This window comes from Hyaena hyaena, unplaced genomic scaffold (assembly GCF_003009895.1).
Source record: "Hyaena hyaena isolate Hyena2069 unplaced genomic scaffold, ASM300989v1 scaffold_481, whole genome shotgun sequence".
NCBI classification, from domain to species: Eukaryota; Metazoa; Chordata; class Mammalia; order Carnivora; family Hyaenidae; genus Hyaena; species Hyaena hyaena.
Genome location: NW_024081121.1, coordinates 550,151 through 573,750, shown reverse-complemented (window position 1 = coordinate 573,750; position 23,600 = coordinate 550,151). Strand labels below are relative to the sequence as shown.

At 38.2% G+C, this 23,600-nt stretch overlaps 1 protein-coding gene across 6 annotated transcripts in view; it reads left to right on the top strand.

Moving 5' to 3' along the window:
- Positions 1–53: 53 nt before the first annotated feature.
- SSR1 (signal sequence receptor subunit 1) overlaps positions 54–23,600 on the top strand; it is a 40,644-nt gene continuing 17,097 nt past the window's right edge. For 2 of the 6 annotated variants that reach the window (XM_039254408.1, XM_039254409.1), the window contains exons 1-8: positions 60–280; positions 3,190–3,302; positions 7,300–7,387; positions 8,335–8,597; positions 9,877–9,953; positions 10,722–10,800; positions 14,159–14,252; positions 14,544–14,558. In XM_039254408.1, coding sequence (XP_039110339.1) covers positions 202–280; positions 3,190–3,302; positions 7,300–7,387; positions 8,335–8,597; positions 9,877–9,953; positions 10,722–10,800; positions 14,159–14,252; positions 14,544–14,558 — 808 coding nt within the window. In that variant the 5' untranslated portion in view covers positions 60–201. Of the gene's footprint in view, positions 281–3,189; positions 3,303–7,299; positions 7,388–8,334; positions 8,598–9,876; positions 9,954–10,721; positions 10,801–14,158; positions 14,253–14,543; positions 14,559–23,600 lie in introns of all 6 variants that reach the window. The other 4 variants (XM_039254406.1, XM_039254407.1, XM_039254410.1 and 1 more) reach the window with 4 other exon arrangements.

The window sequence follows — 23,600 nt, the reverse complement described above, 5'->3', positions numbered from 1 at the left end:
GGGGCTGCCGGCGCTCCCCGTCTCTCCCAGCCAAGCAGCCACGTTGGCGGCGTTCCTGGGCCAGAGGAGGGGGCGTGGCGAGGGCCCTTGCGTGATGCGTGCCCCGCCCCCTCCTGGAGCCCGGATGAAGAGTAACGCCATTACCGCCGGAGCCGCGGAGAGCACTGGCGGGCGGTGACTGGGTGCCGGACCGGCCGCGCCATGAGACTCCTCTCACGCCTGCTTCTGCTTCTGTTGCTAGTGTTTCCCGCCACCCTCCTCCTCCGAGGCGGCCCTGGAGGTGAGGCGAGGGAGTGGGTGGCGGGTCTTGGCCGGGAAGGAGACGAAACGCCAGCGACCGCAAGTTTGAAGCTGGAGGCGGCAGCGGCTCCTGGTTCCGGCGTCCGTCCCGCCAGCCTCTTCCTACCGATTGCTCGACCCCCGGCCCGTAGTAGGGGGGTCTCAGCACGCTCGGGCCGAGTCCCCGCTGGGGCCTCCGCCCCTTCCACGCGGAGCGCGGGGCAGTGCCGGGCGACCTTGCTTGGTGGCCGCCCGAAGCCTTGGGTTTCTCCTCTGGCCGGGGACCCGCGCCTGCAGCTGTGGCCGGAGTTGGTGGGTCCTCGGCTCGGGGGAAGGAGGCGAGGGGGCAGTGGGCACAGCTGCACCCCGAGCGCGCGCTGCAGCCCGTTGTATTTCTTCCGGCCGCCTCCGCTCCACCCCCATCCGCTCTGGGCTGACGTGTCTTTAGCTTCCACGCTGGGAGCCCTTCTTCATTCATTTGCTGAAACCTTTGGTCTCTACATACTTAAACTCTTAGAGCATCTTTTTTCCGGCCATTTCCCCGTTTGTCAGCACCCAGTCGGTCTGTGTTCCCAGGCGTCTTCGTTTCGGAAAAACTCCACATGTTCGCCTTCATTGTCCACCCTTACTCCCAGGCCGACCGAGGAATTCTGCCTATTACTTGAGCCCTCATTTTTCTTCTTTCGTTTTTCTGTTAACTGTTTTTTTGTTTTGTGGGAAGCATCGCTTTGCCGGGGAGGGGGGAGGCGGTGGGAATCTACTGTGACACGATATGTTTATTTCGGCTAACCTGGTGAAAATAACTTAGTAGAACATTAATGATGTGGAAATTTGGCTTTTTGCCCTGGCTCTGTCTTGAATTTCAGTTTTCTAATCTGAAAAATTCAGTCTGACTAAATGATTACTAGGACTGCTTTCATTCTGTAAGTTCAAGCAAGCTGTGTGGCAAAATGAATGATAGTGACAGGTACCCACGAGTGGTTTTGCAAAGAAAAGTGAAGTGACTGGGTTCTACTTAGTGCATAGAAAACCAAGTGAGAGAATTACTGAAACCTGTTAATGAATTCATTTGCAGGTTTTTTTTTTTAAGTTTTAAGAATGTTTTATTTCTGAGAGAGGGAGAGAGGCAGGCAGCATGAGCAGGAGAGGGTCAGAGAGAGAGGGAGACACAGAATCGAATCTGAAGCAGGCTCCAGGCTCTGAGCTGCCAACACAGAACCCGACGCGGAGCTCGAACCCACAAACTGTGAGATCATGACCTGGGCCGAAGTCGAATGCTTGACTGACTGAGCCACCCAGGTGCCCCATCATTTGCAGGTTTAAAGAGGGATCCTTTTCCTTTATGAGTGGCTTGCTGGTCTGTTCTTATTTTTTGTTGTTGTTTTTAAGAAAATTTGACAATTATACTTGTTTAGAATCTGGACTATTTTTTCAGATTTTAAAACATTTTCATTTTTAAGAAACGTTAGTTCAGTATCTGACGCTAACTAGATGTCTTTAAACATTCTTTTTGTGAGGAATGGTCTTTCAAAGAATGTTTTCTCTTCATTTTTCCAACTGAAAGTTGCTAGACTTTTAGGGACAAAATTGTTACTGGTTAACGTTAATATCTGAAACGTAGGGTGAAAATCCATTATACATATTGAGAAGTCTTGACATTGAAGTACAGCTTAAAATTATGTGACCATAGATCTTTTCTTACTGGTTTTAGAAAATGATTTGTAAATTATGAATGCACTATTTGAGTCTTTTTTCAGCAAACAGTAGAAGCTGTTTTTCATTTCGCAATGTGTGAATCCGTGTTCTTTAATATTTTAAATAAGTCCTAAAAGCGGGTAAGAACTCAAGGAAGTGGAGAAAACTTAAAATGCATAGTCCTTAATATGCACTGTTTTTCCTGGGTATTGCAGCATGTACATATGCTTCCTTTCCCACATTTTTTCCCCCTCTACTGAATTGCCACATCATCATTCTTTCTGAGAAAAGTTGGAAGAATCACTAGGACTTTGAAATTTCTTTTTTGAGAGTCTTGCCTGAAATAGATTTAATGTGACTTACTTAGAGTACTTTTGCCTATAAAACTATAATTTCTTGGCCTTACAGGTATGCTTAATTTTTAAGTGTAGGGAAAATAAAAAAGTACTTAAAACATGTTTGAAGGTATATGCAGAAATAAATGCATGTTTTCAGTGCTCTGAACCCTGAAGTTACCAGTGCAGTTTTCATTAAATCATACATGTTTTATGCAAGCTAGTTTTTACCATGGATGCCATACAAGTGTATGTTTCTTGAAAGTATATGTTATCTGGCTCTAAGACGTAGAGCTATAGTCAACTTTAATAACAAATGTTTCTTGCCTACTTATGGAGATTGCTGTTTTCCTTTAGACCTCAGCAGGGTTTTTGTTTGTTTATATGGTTAATGGCAGGGATTAAATTTTGGAGCATTACTTATTTATTTATTTATGAGAGATAGCGCTAGTGGGGGAGAGGAGCAGAGGGAGAGGGAATCTCAAGCTTGATCCCATGGACCCTGGGATCGTGTCCTGATCCGAGATCAAGAGTTGGACGCCCAACTGAGCCACTCAGGCTCTTGGAGCTTTAAAACAAACTTGCTGAAAGTTTTTTATTTGAGCCTCCAGGCATCTTTATTTTCACCAGTTCATTTTCCCAGTGATTACATTCTTTTTAAAATTAAACAGCATTTACCATTAAAATTTAACATATAATTGGTAAGACTATGAGTAAAATAAAATCTTGAATATTCTAGATACATTGTAATTTGTCCTCATTCAAGTGAACTGAGAGATTGAGTTACTCTAAGGGGAAAAATGTGTTGGCTATACCTGGAATTAAAAATCATTGGTATGACAGGAAACGGTTAACTACTTGTTTTGTATTTTATTATTAGGCTCATTAGCTGTGGCTCAAGATCTTACAGAAGATGAAGAAACGGTAGAAGATTCAATAATTGAAGATGAAGATGATGAAGCAGAGGTGGAAGAAGATGAACCCACAGATTTGGTTAGTGTTCTGTACAATGTAATTCATGTATATATCATTTCTAGAATTTATCTTTTTATAGACAAATTTGGTATTAACATTCTTGCTTTTAGAGGCTTGTTACTATGACCAGAGTGGATTGAAGTTGGGAGAATAGAGCCAGTCTTTGAGTATGGATTATAAATACTTTCTTGCCCAGGGAGGGAGACATGAAACAAAGAACAGTTAAAGATCATACGGTCATGAGTCTATGAGGGTAATAGTATAGTGGGAATAGTACTGAACCCATGTTGATAGATTTGGGATGAGTACTACTTAGCTTTTTGACCTTGAGTAGCTTATCTCTCTGGATCTCATTTGCCTCTTCTTTCCTTCATTCAGTAAGCAAGTATTTACTGAGTCCCTACTATACTTAGCACTGTTCTGGTGTGAGGGTAGGCCAGATATTTTCTCTGCTGTCATGGAGTTTCTGTTCTTGGGGCAGTATATGTGTGTTCTGCTGCCAGGAAGTGAGGAGCAGGCAGTAAATAGTATATAAAATGTGTCCTATGAAGAGGAAGGGGCTTAGAGAAGATGTCTTGAAAGTCCTCCAGTTCTGAAACTTTTACTCTAAAATTATATTATGACAGCAAGAATGTTGGGCTAGAATCAAGAACATTGCAGCATGCTTCTAGCTAATTTCATTTCCTCTCTTGGACTACTGTGATATATCCTACACATTTTTTTTTCGTTACTACTTTTAAACTCCAGAATTGGTCCTCTTCACAGTCTTAGCAACACATTGCCTTCAGTGTCAGAAAGTGAAGGCTATCAAGTGCAAACAGTGACAAGTTTTCTACTTCTAAATATGTTATTCACTCATCCCTTCTACATTTTCTCCTTAAAAAATAGGGAGTTGTCTTTCTTTACTCTCTTCCAAGGCTAGCCCTACCACCTGTGTTCTTGTCTCCCTCTAGTCCTGTGGGATTCTGTATAATTCTTTTCTTCTCTAACTTCACATGTTGATCATTCTCAGTGACTTGATTCTTTCAAACAGTATATGCATATACAGTATTTCATATTCCACTTTGTATTCTCCACTTTAAGTTGCTACACATTTTATCTTTACCAGCACGTTTCTTGAAAGAGTAAATGTACAGCTTCTCCTATTTCACATTTATTTTGTGGTCTAGTCCTGTGTATCTAGTTAAACTGTTCTTGCTAAGTCACCACTGACCTAATTGTGAAATTCCTGGCCTGTTTTTCATTGTTTTCGTGTTTGAACTCTGCTTAGCATTTGCAGAATAGAGTACCCCTTCCTCGAGTCCCTTCATGTTGCCTTCTGACCCTCCCCCTTTAGCTTCTTCTGCCCAGCTTCAGCTGTTTGGTCTTTCCACTACCTTCTTTCCCTCTGCTCATTCCCATAATGTTAATGAAACCTGTGATGTCAGGGCTCCTGGGTGGCTCAGTTGGTTGAGCATCCAACTTTGGTTCAGGTCACTATCTCATGGTTTGTGGGTGCTTGGAGCCCTATATTGGGCTCTGTGCTGACAGCTCAGAGCCTGGAGCCTATTTACCATTCTGTGTGTGTGTGTCTCTCTCTCTCTGTCTCTCTCTGCCCTTCCCCCACTTTTGCACACAGATGCACGCATGCGCTGTCATTCAAAAATAAATGAACATAAAAAATAAACCTATGGTTTCAACCAGCACCACCTAATAGTTACCTTCAGGTCTTGTTTCTAGCCATTTACCTTACTGAACTCCGTACCTTTATTTCCAGCTCTTTGCCAGTTAGCATCATTTGGATATTCTGTTAGTACCTCAAATTTTATTGTATTAAGTATTTTTTTAATTGTTTATTTTTGAGAGAGAGACAGACTGTGAGGGAGGTAGGGGCAGAGAGAGGGAGAAACAGAATCTGAAACAGGCTCCAGGCTCTGAGCTGACAGCACAACTGACTGAGTCACCCCCATGCCCCTTAGTACCTCAAATTTTATATGTCCGAATGGAATTCAGCTTTTAGGATCCATCCCACCTTCATAAGCTGTTTCCTGTTTTGATACTGCTCTAGTGATTCAAGCTCTTGCCTTGTTACTCCATTTCTTTATCCCACAACCCATTAGTGCTATCTTCAGGCTGATTTCTCTTCACTGTTTCTCGAGCATACCCTTTCCTCTTTAATACAGCTTAGGGTGCCTACCTTCTGGTCTTTGGTCTGTTTTCTCAAAAGTGAAAATTGACTGACTCTTAACTAAATTAGTGGTATCATTAAGGATACTTAAAATATAACATTATATAATTGCATAGTCATCAAACAAATGTTTGAGTGCCTTCTTTTGAGTACTAGCTGAGTGTGGAGAATTTTTTTTAAATTATTAATAATTTTTTAATTTACATCCAGTTAGTTAATATATGGTGCAACAATGATTTCAGGGGTAGATTCCCCTTTATCCCCTTTGCCCATTTAGCCTATCCCCCCTCCCTGTTTTTATATTATTTTTGCTTCCCTTCTCTTATATTCATCTGTTTTGTATCTTAAAAGTCCTCATGAGTGAAGTCATGATACTTGTCTTTCTCCAGCTGACTACTTTCGCTTAGCATAATATCCTCTAGTTCTATCCACATAGTTGCAAATGGCAAGGTTTCATTCTTTTTGATTCCTGAGGTTTATATATATATATACACACACAACCACATCTTTATTAGTCCATCAGTGGGCATCTGGGCTCTTTTCCATACTTTGGCTCTTGTCGATAGCATTGCTATAAACATTGGGGTGCATGTGCCCTTTTTTAAAGTGTAAGACCATTTATACTTTAAGTTTAAAACAATTTTTTTTAAGTGCAAAGACTTTTGCCCCTAAGAAGTCTGTCTATTGAGGGAGAAGGTGTTTTACATAAATGAAAAGCAAAATGACAATAAACAGTGGTGCTCTTAAGCATCTCAATTTATTAAGGGCCTGAACATTTCAAATATATGAATATCTTTGTAATTCTCATTGATGCTTGGAGAAGGACTGCACTGAGGATTAAAATTGTAAATTAAAATTAGTTCATATTTTGTAGCACCTTTATGAAGATACAATTTACATATCATGGTATTCTTTTTAAACATGCAATTCAGTGATCTTTAGTAAATGTACTAAGTTGAGCAGCTCCGAGTTTTAGGACATTTCTGTCATCCCAGTATGATCCTGTCCATGTTTTCTTTTGTTTCTTTTTTTAACCATTTTTTGCCAAGTTGTGTGACATCTTCTCAGAGGAAAATTGTTCTCTTAATCAGGATAGAAATCACCTTAAGGGTGAGGACAAGGTGCTTGAGAACAGAAGTCTGACAAAAGGGCCATAGGCCAAGTCTAGTTGTCCTTATTCTTTTACAAAATTGTCTGTGGCTGCCTTTATGCTGCAGCCTCAGAGTTGAGTAGTTGCCAGAGGGACCTCATGGTTCCCAAAGCCAAAAGTACCTGATATCTGGGTCCTTGGGTTGGTGCCACTTTCAGAGTATTGTTTCCTTCACCCATGTTGTGGGAGGATGGGATGGTAGCAGGGGAGACTCAGCTTGAGACTTTTTCTTGTAAGGTAGTATTCCCGGCATTTAAATTAAGGGGTAAAATGAATACTATTTGTTTTAACTAGAAATTAAATGTTCCTTTCAAAGACACATCTTAAGCCTTTTTTCAAACTTTACAGAACTTTACCAACCCATGCTTTTGTACCTTGAAGTTTCAAGTGTGGTTTGAGTACCTGCAGCCTTGGCATTTCCTGGGTGCTTTTAGAAATACAGAATTTCCAGTTTTCCCTAGAGCTGCATCATAGCTGCATAAAATCAATCCCCAGGGGTTGGTATGCACTTTGCTTTCTGGCCTGTAAGTTTTACTTCAACTTATGAGATGCATTGAAATTCATATCACTACTAATCCCAGCAAAGCCTCAGAGAAGCAGTATTTTGTCCCAAATCTGGTGAAGTCATTTTTTTAAGTCATTATTCTTAAATGATGTATTTTTACCCTATAATTACTTTTTAATGTTGTTTTTGTTAGGCTGAAGATAAAGAAGAAGAAGATGTATCTGGTGAACCAGAAGCTTCACCAAGTGCAGATACAACTATCTTGTTTGTGAAAGGAGAAGGTAATAGAGAGATGTTAGTTTTAATTCAGACATAGGAATTTTTCAAATGACAAGCTCACTCTTATGGTGAAGAATCAGTAATGCTTAAGACCTTTATTCATATATGTATGAATAAAGTATGAATAAACTATCATGAGGATAGTTACTGCTGTTTAGTAGAGAGTTTAGAGAGGTGAGGAACTTGTCCAGGATGACTCAGTTGATAAATAGATTGTGAAGACAGACCCAGATTTGTCTGTACCAAAACCTCTGCTAAACTAGGTGAAACTCAGCTCTGTAGACCACAATATAATCATTGAAGACTTCTTTTTTGAAGTTATTAATTATCTTGGTCTTCTCAAGTTGTGTTTTATTCTCACCTACATTCCAATTTTATGCCTACAAAAAGTGTGATATCATTAAGAGATTCCCCTGTCCCAGTTTGTAGCTGCCTCCTGGGGTCTCACCTTCAAATTTGTGTTTTAACTATTTACTCAAAGTGGATATGGGTTACTTGGTTCAGTTTCGTTTGTTTTTGTTTTCTGTGTTTTAATATACTACAATTTTCAGGTGAATCTCTTAGACCTATCTTTCTGTCATTCTTCTGTTATCTGCACAGATAATAGATACCGAGTTGAAGTTGACTTCAAGACAGATAGTTCCACTGCAACATAATCTTACTGCTAAAAGTACACATCTCTTTCTTAGACTACATAATTTGCAAGGGATGTAGTCTAACATTGAGATACTCCGTTCATTTCTTAAGTTGGAATGCTGGAGTACAGATAAGGGTTGCAGTTTATACTTTAAGTACATTATTAGTTAGTAGGGGACTCGAGTGAGCTGCTGAAAAAGATTCTGAAACTAGGTCCACATGTAGCAGAGGGTGCCCAGATCCCTATAATGTCTCTTTATTTTGTGCCCTTTGAATGTTTTCTAATCTTCTGGTTTCTTTTTTTCTTTCTTAGATTTTCCAGCAAATAACATTGTGAAGTTCCTAGTAGGCTTCACAAACAAGGGTACAGAAGATTTTATTGTTGAGTCCTTAGATGCCTCGTTTCGTTATCCTCAGGACTACCAGTTTTATATCCAGAATTTCACAGCTCTTCCTCTGAACACTGTAGTACCGCCCCAGAGACAGGCGACTTTTGAGTACTCCTTCATTCCTGCAGAGCCCATGGGTGGACGACCGTTTGGTCTAGTCATCAATCTGAACTACAAAGATTTGAATGTAAGGCCTTCTAAACCATTTTTTTTTTTTAAGTTAGAGACGGAGGAGGACAATTGACATTGTTTAATGAATACTTTTTTATTCATCCAAGTACCTGTTTTGTAGTTGCAACTGTGATGGGCAAGAGGGAGGCAAAAATAAATTACATGTATTTGTCTTCAAGTCTAGAATCTAGTAGGGCAGATAGATATAAACAGGTGATATCACAGCATAAATGATATATATGAGAGAGGACTGTACAGTGCAGTAGTATGAAAGTGGATGTGACTTGAGCTAGATGTGAAAAGGAAAAGGAGCAGTAAGCCACACCGTGGAGTCTACTGCGTACTCAGATGTTAATATATATTAAGTAGTCTGTTTTGTACCTCCTTTTATTGCTTGCATTCTGCCCATTTTACTGCTTTTATTTGTAAGTGAAGGGCTTTCTGTAGCTGTTTCCATCATTTTATACAATCAGATAAAACATAACCAAAAATTTTTAGGATAGTTAGAACAATGAGGTTTAAGGTTTATGGGAATCAAATAGTCTAATATAAACTCTGTTGTCTTTTTTGTGGTTTTTAATATACAGATTGTATATCCAAAGAATTAATGAGAGAAGGCCGCTAGAATTTACTGCTGGGAGTTGGCTTCTATGTGCCAACTATTATGTCCTTTAGACGAGAGCATATACAAACCGTTTCTTTCTCAAAGTTTTCAAAGAGGGGAACCATCTATGTTTCATCCCAGTGACTATGAGGAATTTGAAAACTGAAATTGTGTGGAACTGACAAAATTATTCCAAGATCACAACATAACCATACTTTGATACTGCAAATCATATTTATTGTAAATTGATTTCTAATTCATTGTGAATTTAGAGCATGGATTTGACTTCTGTTCAAGTTTAGTTCTTAAAATCTGCTACTGCAGGCACTACTACACATTTTTATGTGGATCCCTTCTCTTTTGGAGGATTCTGTACAACAGAAGTTAAGGCTTCTAGTTTATGGGTGTTCTGTGGGCTTTGTTTCTTTCTGCACATTTGTCCCCTTTTTACTTTACTTCCCTGTTTTATTGCACTTTTCCCCTTTTCTCCCCCCATGAAAATGGAGGACAACTTTAGCAAAGTTGGAGGCATTTTTTTATTTTTTGAAAGAAAGTATACAGTATTGTCTTTGACATTGAGCTGAGGATGTGAAAGCTGTGTTTTATTTGTTGCTGTAACGCTTTTAAGAAATCCTAAAACCTTTTATTTTTTAAATGAATTTCACAATTTTGTGATTAAATTTATTAATAGGGCAATGTATTCCAAGATGCTGTCTTCAATCAAACAGTTACGATTATTGAAAGAGAGGATGGATTAGATGGAGAAACGTAAGTGAAAGTTGCAATATGTAGGTAGATCTTCATCTCACATGTCAGGCCTGGAGGGCTTGCTCCTGTTAACATTTGTTTTAATAGTGAAAATGGGCCAGATTATGAATTTGGTGAAATCTGTATTTTAGGTGGTTTTTGTAACTATTAATAGAGAGGAAAGATAAGTGAAACAGACCAAAAAAAATTATTTTAAAAAGATAACTGGCTTTCTGAACATCCCCTCTCTCTGAATTCTCTTTTACCCCATGCTCATAAGCTAATTACCAGCCTCATCTAAGTAACATAAAATACAAATTAGAAAATGTTATCTTGGAAACTGTTCTTGGTGAATGATGATGAGTCATTTCTTATGGTATACATATATGTAATTGACAGAAAGCAATTTTTAAATCAAATTGTGCAAAATAGTATTTGAGGGAGATAGAAGTTGATATTATTTTAACCAACTGAGCTTGAGTGTGAGTATAACAAATAATTAAGTAATTTTATTCATCTTAGATCATATAATAATTGATTTTTTGACTAATTGCTATTAAAGATAAAAATAAACTTGTGAAACTTACTACCCAGATGTAGTAAGATGTAAGTTGAATATAAAATATTTTCTTCCTTTGCCCCACAGGTTTTTGGGAAAACTTCTATTGTATTAGAATTATAGTTGTAATTAGCTATGGTATTGTTTGAGTTAAAGCAGAATTCTAGTTTTAATTAGTTGTGTTTCTTATGAATTAAAGACAATTTGTTTTTTTTCTCCTTTTATATCAGAATCTTTATGTATATGTTCCTTGCTGGTCTTGGCCTGTTGGTTGTTGTTGGCCTTCATCAACTCCTAGAATCTAGAAAGGTAATTCTAGATGAATGACTCTTACAGTCATACTTTAGAAGTTGTTATATATTGAGTATATTCTAGTTATTTGTGGCTTCTTGCTGTCACTTTCGGTCTGTGTATTTACAGATTTTTTGTACCTTAAAAATTTTTTTTAACATTTATTTATTTATTTTGAGAGATAGCATGAGTGGGAGAGAAAGGAGAGAGAATCCCAAGTAGGCTCTGCACTGTCAGCACAGAGCCTGATGTGGGGCTCAACTCAGAAACTGTGACCTGAGCTGAGATCAAGAGTCAGATGCTTAACCAACTGAGCTACCTAGACACCCCTGATGTACCTTTTTAAAATAAAACTGGGGCACCTGGGTGGCTCAGTTAAGCATCTGACATTAGATTTTTGCTCAGGTCACGATCTCATGGTTCTTTGTGAGACTAAGCTCGGTGTCCAGTTCTGCACTGACAGTGCAGAGCCTCCTTGGAATTCTCTCTCCCTTTCTGCCCCGCCCCTGCTCACATGTGCCCTCTGTCTCTTTCTCTGTCTCAAAATAAACATTTAAAAAAAATAATAAAACTGAAGAGACCTTGGATATGTGACTCAGATTTATTTACTTTCATACACATAAAATTAGCATCTTTGGCTACACCCTCCAGAGTGATCTTTACCTTCTTATTGTAATTCCAAATCATGCTAGAATTTTATTCCTTAAACTCAGAATAAGATTTCATTGTTCTGTTTACTATACTTTTTCATGGATATGTTTCTGCTTGTGAGCAACATAGCTTTTAGATTTGCTTGCTTTAATATTCTTTTAACTGTAGGGATAGCAATTAACTAAGCGTTTTCATTTGAAAAAGGAAGAATGAATTTGACTATATTCTATCAAACTTCTGCTTTCTTGTTAAGGTACTAAAGTGGCAACACTAAAGCACCTGCAATAATCTTGCTTTCTCTTTCTCTGGATGTGGTAGCTAATTCCATCACTGTATTTTTATCTCCCTGTCCTCCCTCTAAAAAATCAGAACAACCCATATTATTGCTCTCATTGGAAAGTATAATATGATCTGTGTCTTACACAGTAAGTACTTGGCTCTTTAAAAGAGAATACTGAGGCACGTGGATAATGCAATCAGTTAAGCGACCAACTCTTGATCTCAGGTCATGATCTTGAGCTTGAGTTTAAGCCCCACATCAAGCATCTGAGCTGATGGCACAGCCTGCTTGAGATTCTGTCCCTCCTTCTCTTTGCACCTCCCCCATTTGTGCACTCATGTGTGCACGTTTTCTCTCTAAATAAATAAGCTTAAAAAAAGTTCTTTATTTAAAAAATAAAAAGTAAATAAATACTTGGAGGGCACCTGGATGACTCATTTGGTTAAGTGTCTCACTTCGGCTCAGGTCATGATCTTGTGGTTCATGGATTCCTTGTGGAATGCAGAGCCTGCTTCCGATTCTCTGTCTTCTCCTCTCACTGCCCCTCCCCCGCCAAATAAACATTTAGGAAAAAAAATACTTGGGGCGCCTGGGTAGCTCAGTTGGTTAAGCGTCTGACTCTTGATTTCAGCTCAGGTCATGATCTCACAGTTTAAGAGTTTGAGCCCTACATTGAGTTCCAAGTTGGCCATGCAGAACCTGCCTGGGATTCTCTCTCTCTCCCTGTCTCCTGCCCTCTTGTGAGTTCTTGCTCTCTCAAAATAAATAAATAAATAAACTTTGAAAAAAGAGATGGGGCTCCTGGGTGGCTCAGTTGGTTAAGCATCTGATTTTGGCTCAGGTAATGATCTCACATTTTGTGAGTTCAAGCCCTGAGTTGGGCCCTGTGCTGACAGCTCAGGGCCTAGAACCTGCTTCAGCTTCTTTCTCTCTCTCGGCCCCTCCCCTGCCCACACCGTTTTTCTATCTCTCAAAAATGAATAAACATTAAAAATTTTCTTATGGGGCGCCTGGGTGGCTCAGTCGGTTTAGCGTCCGACTTTGGCTCAGGTCATGGTCACACGGTTCTGAGTTCGAGCCCCATGTCAAGCTCTGTGCTGACAGCCAGCTCAGAGCCTGGAGCCTGTTTCGGATTCTGTGTCTCCTCCTCTCTCTGGCGCTCCCCTGCTCACACGCTATTTCTCTCTCTCTCTCAGAAATTAAAAAAAAAAAAAAAATTAAAAAAAATTTTTTTAAAAGAAATAGTGCTCGTTAATTTCCATAATTTTATTTCCCACATTTTCATAATAGCATTTTGCTATAAATTTATGTATTAGGTATAATGGCATTTTTAACTTTTTCATTTGAAGCCACTTTTTACTTTCCTTTGTATATAGTCTGGTTTCTGGACTGTATAACTAAGACTCTTATGTAAATGACTAAGGTTTTTTTGTTTGTTTTAAGAGCAAGACTAAAGAAGGAATCGAATCACTTTCTTCCTAACAGTTTTGCTGCAAGTACTCCAGGGACAAAGTTTGTGGTTGTTAACTTAAATGAGATTTTACGTTCCTGTTTTATCTGTGTCATCTGTTTTAAGTGTATTTAGGTAACAATGCAAGAATCTGCTTGCCTGGGACTCCTGGGTGGCTCATTCAGTTAGGCTTCTGACTTTGGCTCATGTCATGATCTCACAGCTCTTGGGTTCAAGCCCCATTTTGGGCTCTGTGCTGACAGCTCAGAGCCTGGAGGCTGCTTCTGATTCTGTGTCTCCCTCTTTCTCTGCCCCTCCTCCACTCTCTCGTGCATGCTCTTAAACTGTTTAAAAAAAAGATTTACAAAAAAAAGGAGCCTGCCTGCTCGCATTTAATATTTCATTTAATATCTTGAATTTTGTTGGATGTGAAAGTAAATTTATTTTTTAAAGTTTGATTTTCCAAAGGGAAAGAAAATCATTGTATAAATACAAGTTCTTGGTTAGTCCACCCGTTGTATGATGCAGCTTTATAGTAGAGGAAACAGTCTTTAAAACCTGAAAAGAAATAATTGGTGTGAAGACTTATTATCATTTATTCTTTTTTTTTTAATGTTTATTTTTGAGAGAGCATACACATGCAGAGGAGAGGGAGAGGGAGACAGGATCTGAAGACGGAGGGCTCTGCTAGTAGCAGAGATCCCTATGCAGGGCTTGAACTCACAGACTGAGATCGTGACCTGAGCCAAAGTCAAACACTTAACTGACTGACCCACCGAGGTGCCCCCCCCTTATCATTTATTCTTTATAAATAATGTTAGACATGGCTTTTCTCTTTTATAGTAAAATACTTAAGTAGGACCAAGTTTTTAAAACTAGAAGAGGATATATTTGTTTAAAATATATAATTAGGTAGCTTAATAGGTCTTTTAAAGATTCTAGTAAATAACATAATAAATAGAACTCCTTTAAAATAATGTTTTTATGCTTTTTAGCGCAAGAGACCCATACAGAAAGTAGAAATGGGTACATCAAGTCAGAATGATGTTGACATGAGTTGGATTCCTCAGGAAACTTTGAATCAGATCAGTAAGTACTCTTATAAATGTGACTGGAAAATTTTTCTGTTAAATGGAAATCGAATTAAGTATTTTAGATTTAAAAACACTTGGTCAATTCTACTTAACACTCATCTTTTCCATTACTTATATATTGTATAGACTTTAGCATAATATGATTAATAATCACTTTAAAAATTTTTTTCTGAGTAGAAATTTTATCTTTAATTTAGAAATGATTCCATATCTGCAGTTTTATCTACAAATGTGTGAATTATTACATTCCTAATCTTTTCCTATCTCTTTTTTTCTGTTGCTTCAGTGCAGAGTAGAAGAGGTGAGGCAATTAATTTTTTTAATGATGTTTGCTATACATAGTATTGGGGGGGTGTATAGCATATGAATACAGTACATTTAGTGAGTAATGGAACAGTTTTATAGCACTGTCTTTATTGGAAAAAGTACTAACCTACCCACTGTAGTTTTGAAAGAATAAACCTAAAATACTGCTTGGTAGTTTACCTAACATATATTTCAGCCTTATTATGTATGCAGTTAGTTAAAATATTAATTTTTATAGAACATTTTTTCTTAAGCTATAAATGGACTTTTTAAAAGCATTTATTATAAAAGCACTATGGCTTTATATTAAGAACAATAATAGGGGCACCTCGGTCACTTATTTGGTTAAGTATCTGACTCTTGATTTCAGCTCAGGTCATGATCTCACAGTTGGTGAGCTTGAGTCCCACATCAGGCTCTGCAGTGTGGAACCTACTTGGGATTCTTTCTCTCCCTACCCCCCTGTGCCCCTATTCTGCTCGCACTCTTTAAAAATGAATAAACTTAAGAAATGTAAAAATTTTTTTATATGTTTTTTATTTACTTCTGAGACAGAGAGAGAGACAATGTGAGCAAGGGAAGGTCAGAGAGAGAGGGAGATACCGATTCTGAAGCAGGCTCTAGACTCTGAGCTAGCTGTCAGCCCAGAGCCCAATGTGGGGCTTGAACCCACAAACCATGTGATCAGGACCTGAGCCGAAGTTGGACGCTTAACCGACTGAGCCACCCAGGCTCCCCAAGAAATTAAAAAAAAAAAAAAAAAGTAATGAATCGTACAGAAGTGAGAAACGGAAATTACTTGCTCCACTAATTTCTTTTTCTGTAAATAATTGGTGTTTGTATATTATTCTAAGTATTTTCTGTACATTTGCCAGTACATATGGCTATCTTTTCTGTGAATATTTTACACAAATGGCATAATGCTGCATAACACTATACTAGAATCCCAAGTTTTCATATGTTGGAATTTTTTTGTGATAGTTGCTTATTTACCTTGTTTCTAATAACTAGATAGTATTTCTTTATATAAATGTGTCATGATAAGTTAAACTTTCTCTCTGTTGTAAGATGTTTAGTTCCAGATTTTCATTCTTAAATTAAAACTATAATGAATATTTTTATGTAAAAATTTATGGGATAATTTCTCATTTTTTTAATTGAGGTATTGACATAAAACATGATATTAGATTCAGATGTACAATGTCTAATGTACAAATTCACTATTTGTATCTATTGTGAAATGATCACCACAGTGAGCCTTGTTACTGTTTCCACACAGTTAAAAATCTTTTTCTTTTTGTGATAAGAACTTTTAAGATGTTTAAATATACAGTATAGTATTAATAACTATAGACACCATGATATCTGTTATACCCCCATAACTTATTTTATAGCTGGAAGTTTATGCCTTTTGACCCCCTTCTCTCCTTTCACCCACCCTCTCCCCCCAGTCTGGAATAGGTAATTAATTCCTTCAAAGTAGAATAGTTAGCTCTGAGATTAGGTACATTTTTTTTTTTTATGAGAAAAGCTCCTTTCCTCCCAGAAGATAGTGTCTGTTTATGTTGTCAACAATGTACAGCATTGCCAGTTTCTTTTCCACTCTCACTAGTCTTTCTCAGGTATTAAGTATTATCAAATGTTTTAATCTGGCAGTATGGTACAAAATGGGATCGTTGTTTTTCATTGACAATTAAAAATGAGATTTGACTTCTTTACACATATATAGCCACTAACTATTTTTTGTGAATGGGCTGTTTGTGTCCTTTCTAGGTTTACAAATTATTTTCATGTATATTATTTTCAGGGAACTTTTCTTGAAACGTAATTACAGTATGGTAGGTGCTTTATTAAAAGTGGGTTCAAAGTAATAACAGCATAGGAGAGGCTTTCATTCTCTAGGAGAGAATAGGAGAGTCATTCATAAGAGATGACTTTTGACCAACCAGAATCTTGAGAAGTTAGATGAGAAGGAATCTTCAAAGTTTTATGTGCTGTGCCAAGGAGTTGGCTTTCCTTCTTGGTAAAAAGCAGCCATCAGATACTTTGAAGCAGAGAAATAAATGTTTATATTTTTAAAGGAAATTATAGTCATTTTGTGGTATGTAGTCTAGCAATCAGGAACTATTAGAAGTAGGGATACCAGTTAGATGAATTCACTAAAACATCTGAGAAGTCTTAGGGCCTGAGCTAAAGCAGTAGTGATGGGGAGTAAAAGATACTAGAAAGATATTTCAGAATTGGAGGGGATTGGGCTTTGGGTTACTATTTAGATATTTTAGGGAGGAAGGAGGGAAAAGTACTTGTGAGTTTTAGGCATCTGGGTGGAAGATGATCCCATTAATGTTAGGGAATATAGGAAGCTCATATGCACAAAGGGAGATGACTTGGAACTAGATCTGTTGAGCATGAGAGCCCAGATAGGGATGTCCAGTAAACTATTTGAAAGTTGTATTTAGAGCACAGGTGAATCCAAATAAATAAAAATATTAAAAAAAAAAAAAATTTTAGGGGCGCCTGGGTGGCTTAGTTAAGCGTCCGACTTTCGCTTAGGTCATGATCTCGCAGTTCGTGGGTTCGAGCCCTGCGTTGGGCTCTGTGCTGCCTGCCAGCTCAGAGCCTGGAGCCTATTTCAGAGTCTGTGTCTCCCGCTCTCTCTGACCCTCCCCTGCTCGCGCTGTCTCTCTCTCTCTCTCTCTCTCTCTCCTAAAATAAATAAAAATATTAAAAAAAAAAAAATAGAGGACAGGTGAATCAAGATTTGGAGACATTGATGGGGCTTCCAGCTGGCTCAGTAGGTGGAGCATGCAGTTTTTGATCTCAGAGTTGTAAGTTTGAGCCCCATGTTGGGTGTAGTGATTACTTAAAAACCTTCAGAGGGGTGGGGCACTTGGGTGGCTCATTTGGTTAAGTGTCCGACTTTGGCTCAGGTCATGATCTCCCAGTTTGTGAGTTCAAGACCCACATCAGGTTCTGTGCTAACAGCTAGCTCAGAGCCTGGAGCCTGCTTCTGATTCTGTGCCCCCTTCTCTTTCTGCCCCTCCCCTGCTCATACTCTTGTCTCCGTGTCTCTCTCAAAAATGAATAAACATTAAGAAAAAAATTTTTTAATCTTAAGATGGGTGCCTGGGTGGCTCAGTCGGCTAAGCATCATACTCTTAATTTCTGCTCAGGTCATGATCTCATGGTTCGTGAGTTCAGACCCTGCAACAGGCTCACCTCCGAGTCTGCTGAGCCTGCTTGGGATTCTCTCCCTCTCCGCTCTCCCACTCATGCGTGCACCGTCTCTATCTCTCAAAAATGGATACATTTAAAAATAAAGTCTTAGAAAAAAGATTTGAAAACTTTGGGCATACAGCGTAGGTGGTAGCTGAGGTCCCATGAAATAATATGTCTTTAAATAAATCTTTAAATAATCTTTTCTCTTTAAAGACAAATATTCCCTATTATCCTGACATTCGTTATGGAAAAATTGAATTGAATTGTGTATGGTAGACTGGTATCTTTATAATGCATCGGAATTACTTCTGAAGTCTAGTATGTTAAAATATAGGCTCTTGAAAAAGAATTAAATTTGAAGTGTCTTACATGGAATTAGCCGAATCTAGTTTGAAAAGTATTAAAAGGTACAATTAAAAACTAAAGTCACTGTAACAGCTGTGGAGCCACCCCTCCAAAAGAATTCTTTCATGACAAACATGAAAGGGAGAGTTGGTTTTATAATATCTTTCTGCCTGACATTATTCCCGAACTTTAAGCTGAGAATGATTATACTTCAAATCATTTATAATTGTCTTTTCATCAGGAAGTGTCAAGTATTTAGTCTTTCATAATACTATGTTAGGTCCTGAGTGGTATGTTAAAAAGACGAATATTACTGTTTTTTCAGAAGTTTACATTTCTACTGGAAAATAAAGCACATGTATGAAATATTTGAGTAATCTGCAGTAGTATGTGATATGTGCTAGGAGTTATATGGACAACTTTCAAGATAGGGAAGAGGACCATATTAGAACCTAGGGAGACCTTGTTGAAGGAAAGAATTGAACTATTGAGTGCCTCTTTGTACTTGACCTTCACTCTGCAAGGTGAGGTGCTATCCCTCTATTTACTGATGAGACATTGCCACTGAGGAAAAATAACTTGCCAAGAGTCACAGCTGGTTGTATCTCATTCTGAAGCCCATGTACTTTTTCCATGAAGACTTAATACTCAAAGATGGATAGAGTTGGGGCACCTGGGTGGCTTATTTGGTAAGTGGCTGACTTTGGCCAGGTCATGATCTCACAGTTTGTGAGTTCAAGCCCCACATCAGGCTCTGTGCTGACAGCTCAGAGCATGAAGCCTGCTTCAGATTCTGTGTCTCCCTCTGTCTCTGCCCCTTCCTTGCTTGCGTGCACTGTCTCTATCTCAAAAATAACAAACATTAGAAAAAAATTTAATAGAAATAAAAAAGATGGGTAGAGTTAAAGTCACTAAATATTTTTTAGTACCTGTCTTTTCTTGCTCAAAATCTGATTGTCCAGCTGAGTTTGTTTTAGGACCACGTCTTAACCACCAAAGACACTTGTATTATTCCTTCTCTGTTTACTTATTTCTAAAAATGATTTTTTTAGTGTTTGTTTTTTTTTTTTTTTAAAGTTTTAGTGATTTCTACACCCTACATGGAGCTAGAACTCATGACTCATATCAGGAGTCACATGCTTTGCGGACTGAACCAGCCAAGGGCATCCCAGTTATTTGTCCTTTTAGACTGCAGGTTCTATTTTTTCTATACAGATACAGTGACACACTACCTTTAAAAAAATTTCGATTTGCAAAGAAATAACCTTTTCCTGACAGAAATAACATCCCATTTAAAGAATTATGAATTATATTATTTATTAATAATTGTGTTGAAATTTCTTCAGTTTCAAAACTCTCCTTTACAGCTGGCTTTTCCAATATAGGATGATGCATTGCATTGGTGGTTCTGTTGTTGTTTTTAAAACATTTATTCATTTTTGAGAGACAGTGTGAGTGAGAGAGGGGACAGAGATAGAAACACAGAATCGGAAGCAGGCTTCAGGTTCTGAGCTGTCAAGACAGAACCCGATACGGAGCTTGAACCCACGGACTGGGAGGTCATGACCTGAGCCGAAGTCAGATGCTTAACTGACTTAGCCACCCATGTGCTAAAGGTTGCTCTGTTTCTTAAGTCCCTTTTAATTTATAGCAGCTCAGGAGATGGCTTCTTGTCCTCTGGAAAAGGGCTTCTCAAGCTTTATTAAAAAAAATTTTTTTTTAAGTTTATGTATTTTGAGAAAGAAAGAGTGTGTGAGCAGGGGAGAGACAGAGGCGGGGGAGAGAGTGAGAATCTCAAGCAGACTCCCATGCTGTCAGCCCAGAGCCAGGGCTTCTCAAACTTTAATATGTGTACAAGATCACTTGAAAATCTTATGGTGCAGGTTTGGATTCAGTAATTCTAGGGTGTGGCCTAAATATTGGGGTTTCTAACAGGCTCCCAGAGGATGCCAGTGCCATTGACCCATTGATCACACTGAGGGAATGGGACTCTAAAATGTCCCTTGTTCCAAATTTCTCTGGCTGTGTTCTCCTGGTGTCTTTTAGCTAAAATTTCTCTTAACTTGGAAGACTAATCTTATGGGTTTGATTAGATTTAAGTTATTCATTTTTGGCTGATAGCATATGCCATAACTCAAAAGTACTTCTCCCTGTATCACATCAAGAAACAGTGATGAGTGATGCTAAACTGAGCACTAGATTAAGATGGTAGTCACGTGATCTTTCCATGTAACCAGGATCCTAGAAGTTATCTGTGTAGTACACTTTGACATCACACAGATGTCCAGTTATCTAAACCATTCACCATTTGATAATCCTTTCCTGAATCAGTAATGTTCCAGAAGTTGTGATGCTTTTCAATTGAAATTTCTTTGATTTTTACTAACTGCCCTTGTTTTGGAAAGTAAAGCTTTCCTTCGTCAACTGGGATTTTTTGGTTACCTTAAAAGAATTCCTATTAGAAAAGTAAGATAATTATATTATAATTTATATTTCAGTTTTCAAAGAGTTAGTTTAAAAGCCACCCAGATGGTGACATACGAGTTTTTCCTAATTTTCTCCTTTTTGACTATCCTATATAGACTCAGTTTTTCATAGAATCCGTGGATTTTAGTCAACTGTATTGTTTTTGATGCTCAAATTGTTGGAGTTTTGACTACTGGTTGCCTTTCATTCACACTTGATCTTAGCCAAAAGGCCAAGAAACAATTACTTGTTGGCTCAACAAGATATTCTGGACATTTTGTACTTTGTTTACTCTAGGCATGGAGCAAGCTATTTCTCCAAGGACCCCTGGATGATACTTAGAAACAAAAATCTGGACGTTAGGGATGTCCTTTGATACTGGATGACATGATTCTAGGCCCATTCTGTGAACTGAGCTAGAAAATAGATGTTTTTTCAAATCCTGAAATCATATATTTTCAGTTTTTAGTAATATTTTTACTTAATTTTGTATGGTTGTATTTCTCTTATACTTGGTTCCTTACAGCAATAGTTCTCAAACTGTAGTGCTCCCCAGGACTACCTGGACTGCCTCTTACCCTTGCTAGCAGACGCCAACATAAGAGATCTCAACCCTACGAGCACAAATGTGCAAAAAGCTCAGAAAATGCCCCCCCCCCCCGTAGATACAGACACGCACNCCCCCCCCCCCCCCCCCCCGTAGAGTTTCCTATTGAGTAGGTCTGGGGTGCATATGAATGTGCATATCTATATTTTCAGGTGATTTTGAAGCTGCTGGTCCAGACCATACTTTGAGAGTCAATCTTAAAACATGCTTTTCTCAGAGTAAAGGGGTTGAAACAAACTGAAGATAATTTATTAAAAAAACAGCCATTTCTTTCAAAGATGGGACATGTACTTTGCATATTTGAGGACAAAATGGAGAAAAGCAATAGAAACTTTGAAGATCATGGAGCAGGAGCTGTGTACGGAAGTGGAAGGTCTCTCAAGCTTTGAGGAGTTAGTTACCTTTGGAGAGTGGTAGTGTGAGGGTGAGCAAGTTAAAGGGGCCAGCATTATTTTGAAATTACTTTGATACATTCTCCATCTCATCAGAATGTAAAGGAAGGAGAGGTGTGGTTTTAAACAATTTGAGCCTTGTTACTAATAAGTATTTTTTTATAAAGGGCAGGGTGGGCATTTTCAGATTTGGCCTATTTACTAAATATCATTAACATAATTCAGTGTTTTTTTTTTTTTTTTTCAGTTAGGTGATTTTTTCGTACAGTTTAAGCTTTACCTTAAAAGCTAAAACATTTTGACCTTAAATATTTTGTTGCATTTTAAAAAATAGTTTCTTAGGGTTTTGGGTAGGGGGCGTAATAAGAGAAGGATATATTTTCTTTTATGGCTGAAAAGCATCATACACATCAGTTATTATTGTTTACTGAAGTAAAATGCTGCTCTCTAGGCCGTTGAGGTATTTGGAACCATTTCTCCAAAAACTGAATGATTCTAGACCACTGTCTTACTCTGCTTCTCATTTATCTTCTTTTTTAAGTTTAAAATTTTTCTTAATGTTTGTTTTTGAGAGACAGAGTGCAAGTGGGGGAGGGGCAGAGAGAGAGGGAGCCACAATCCAAAGCAGGCTCCAGGTTCTGAGCTGTCAGCACAGCTCAACACGGGGCTTGAACCCACTAACAGTTTGATTATGACCTGAGCTGAAGTTGAATGCTTAACCGACTGAGCCACCCAGTCTCCTCATTTATCTGCTTCTTAACTTTGATGTGCTAGGCAGGTGATGGAGGTCTTTAGACCTTAGACTCCATTAAGCTGAGTCGGCTGCCTTACTGGAGTCAAATTGCTGTGTTGAAACAGGCATTGCAGTTCCTCTGAGACACTTTTTTGTGTATTCTCATATTTAAAACCCTGCTGCAAGTGATTGAAATGGTTGGAAGTCCGTGATCACCGCTTCACATCTGCATAGTAACAGCTATATTTGCACAGATGGCTGTTAGATTCTAAAGTACTTTTTGAATCCTTAAATATCATACTCAGCATATTGTTTATTTTAAAATAACTAGGGGCGCCTGGGTGGCTCAGTCTGTGAAGCATTTAACTTGGGCTCAGGTCATGATCTCACAGTTTGTGGGTTCGAGCCCCACATTGGGCCCTGTGGTGACAGTTCAGTCTGGAGCCTGTTTCAGATTCTCCGTCTCCCTCCTTCCTTCCTTTCCTCCCTCACTCTGTCTCTTTCTCTGCCCCTCCCCTGCTCATACTCTCTCTCTCAAAAGTAAATTTTTAAAAAACAAAATGTTATCTAGTAATTGGTCAGTTGCATAAAGGCAGTAGTTTATGCCTTTCTGAAATCTAATGAAAGTTGTAGACTTTAGAAAAATGCTTCTGTGCTCAGTTTTAGGTGAGTTGAGCCTCCCCAAGTGCATTATTAACTAATCTATTTTAATAAAGTACTGAAGTCAGTTTTATGTGATTTGTAGATGCAGTCTTAATATTTCAGTCAGTAACTTTTAAGCACATTTTAGAAAAAGAATTTAGTTGCTAAATGTTTTTGATAAATATTTGCTGTATATTCTTAAAATATAGTTATGGTGATCTGGTAATCTTAGAAAATAAAAATTAAGATATTCTAGGTAAATATTTATTCATACCATTGTTCATGAAATGCTTACAAATGAACTCCATACTTTAGTGTTAAATATTTTTTCCAGCCCTTTGTTGTTGTTTTTTAAGCTAGAAAAATAATTATAATTTGTAACTTACTTCACAAAGAGCTTATCTTCCTAATATGTAAAGGGTTCCTAGAAAATAAAAAGGATACTAGACAGAGAGAAGACAGCCTTTTTAAAGAAACATAGGTGATGCTTACTGGTTGGACATAGAGACTCACTACCAATTTAGCTTTTGCTTAATAGACCCCACTAAGAATGTAATGTAAGAGATAGAGAGGCGCCTGAGTGGCTCAGTCAGTTAAGCCTCCAACTCTGGAATTTGGTCAGGTCATGATCTC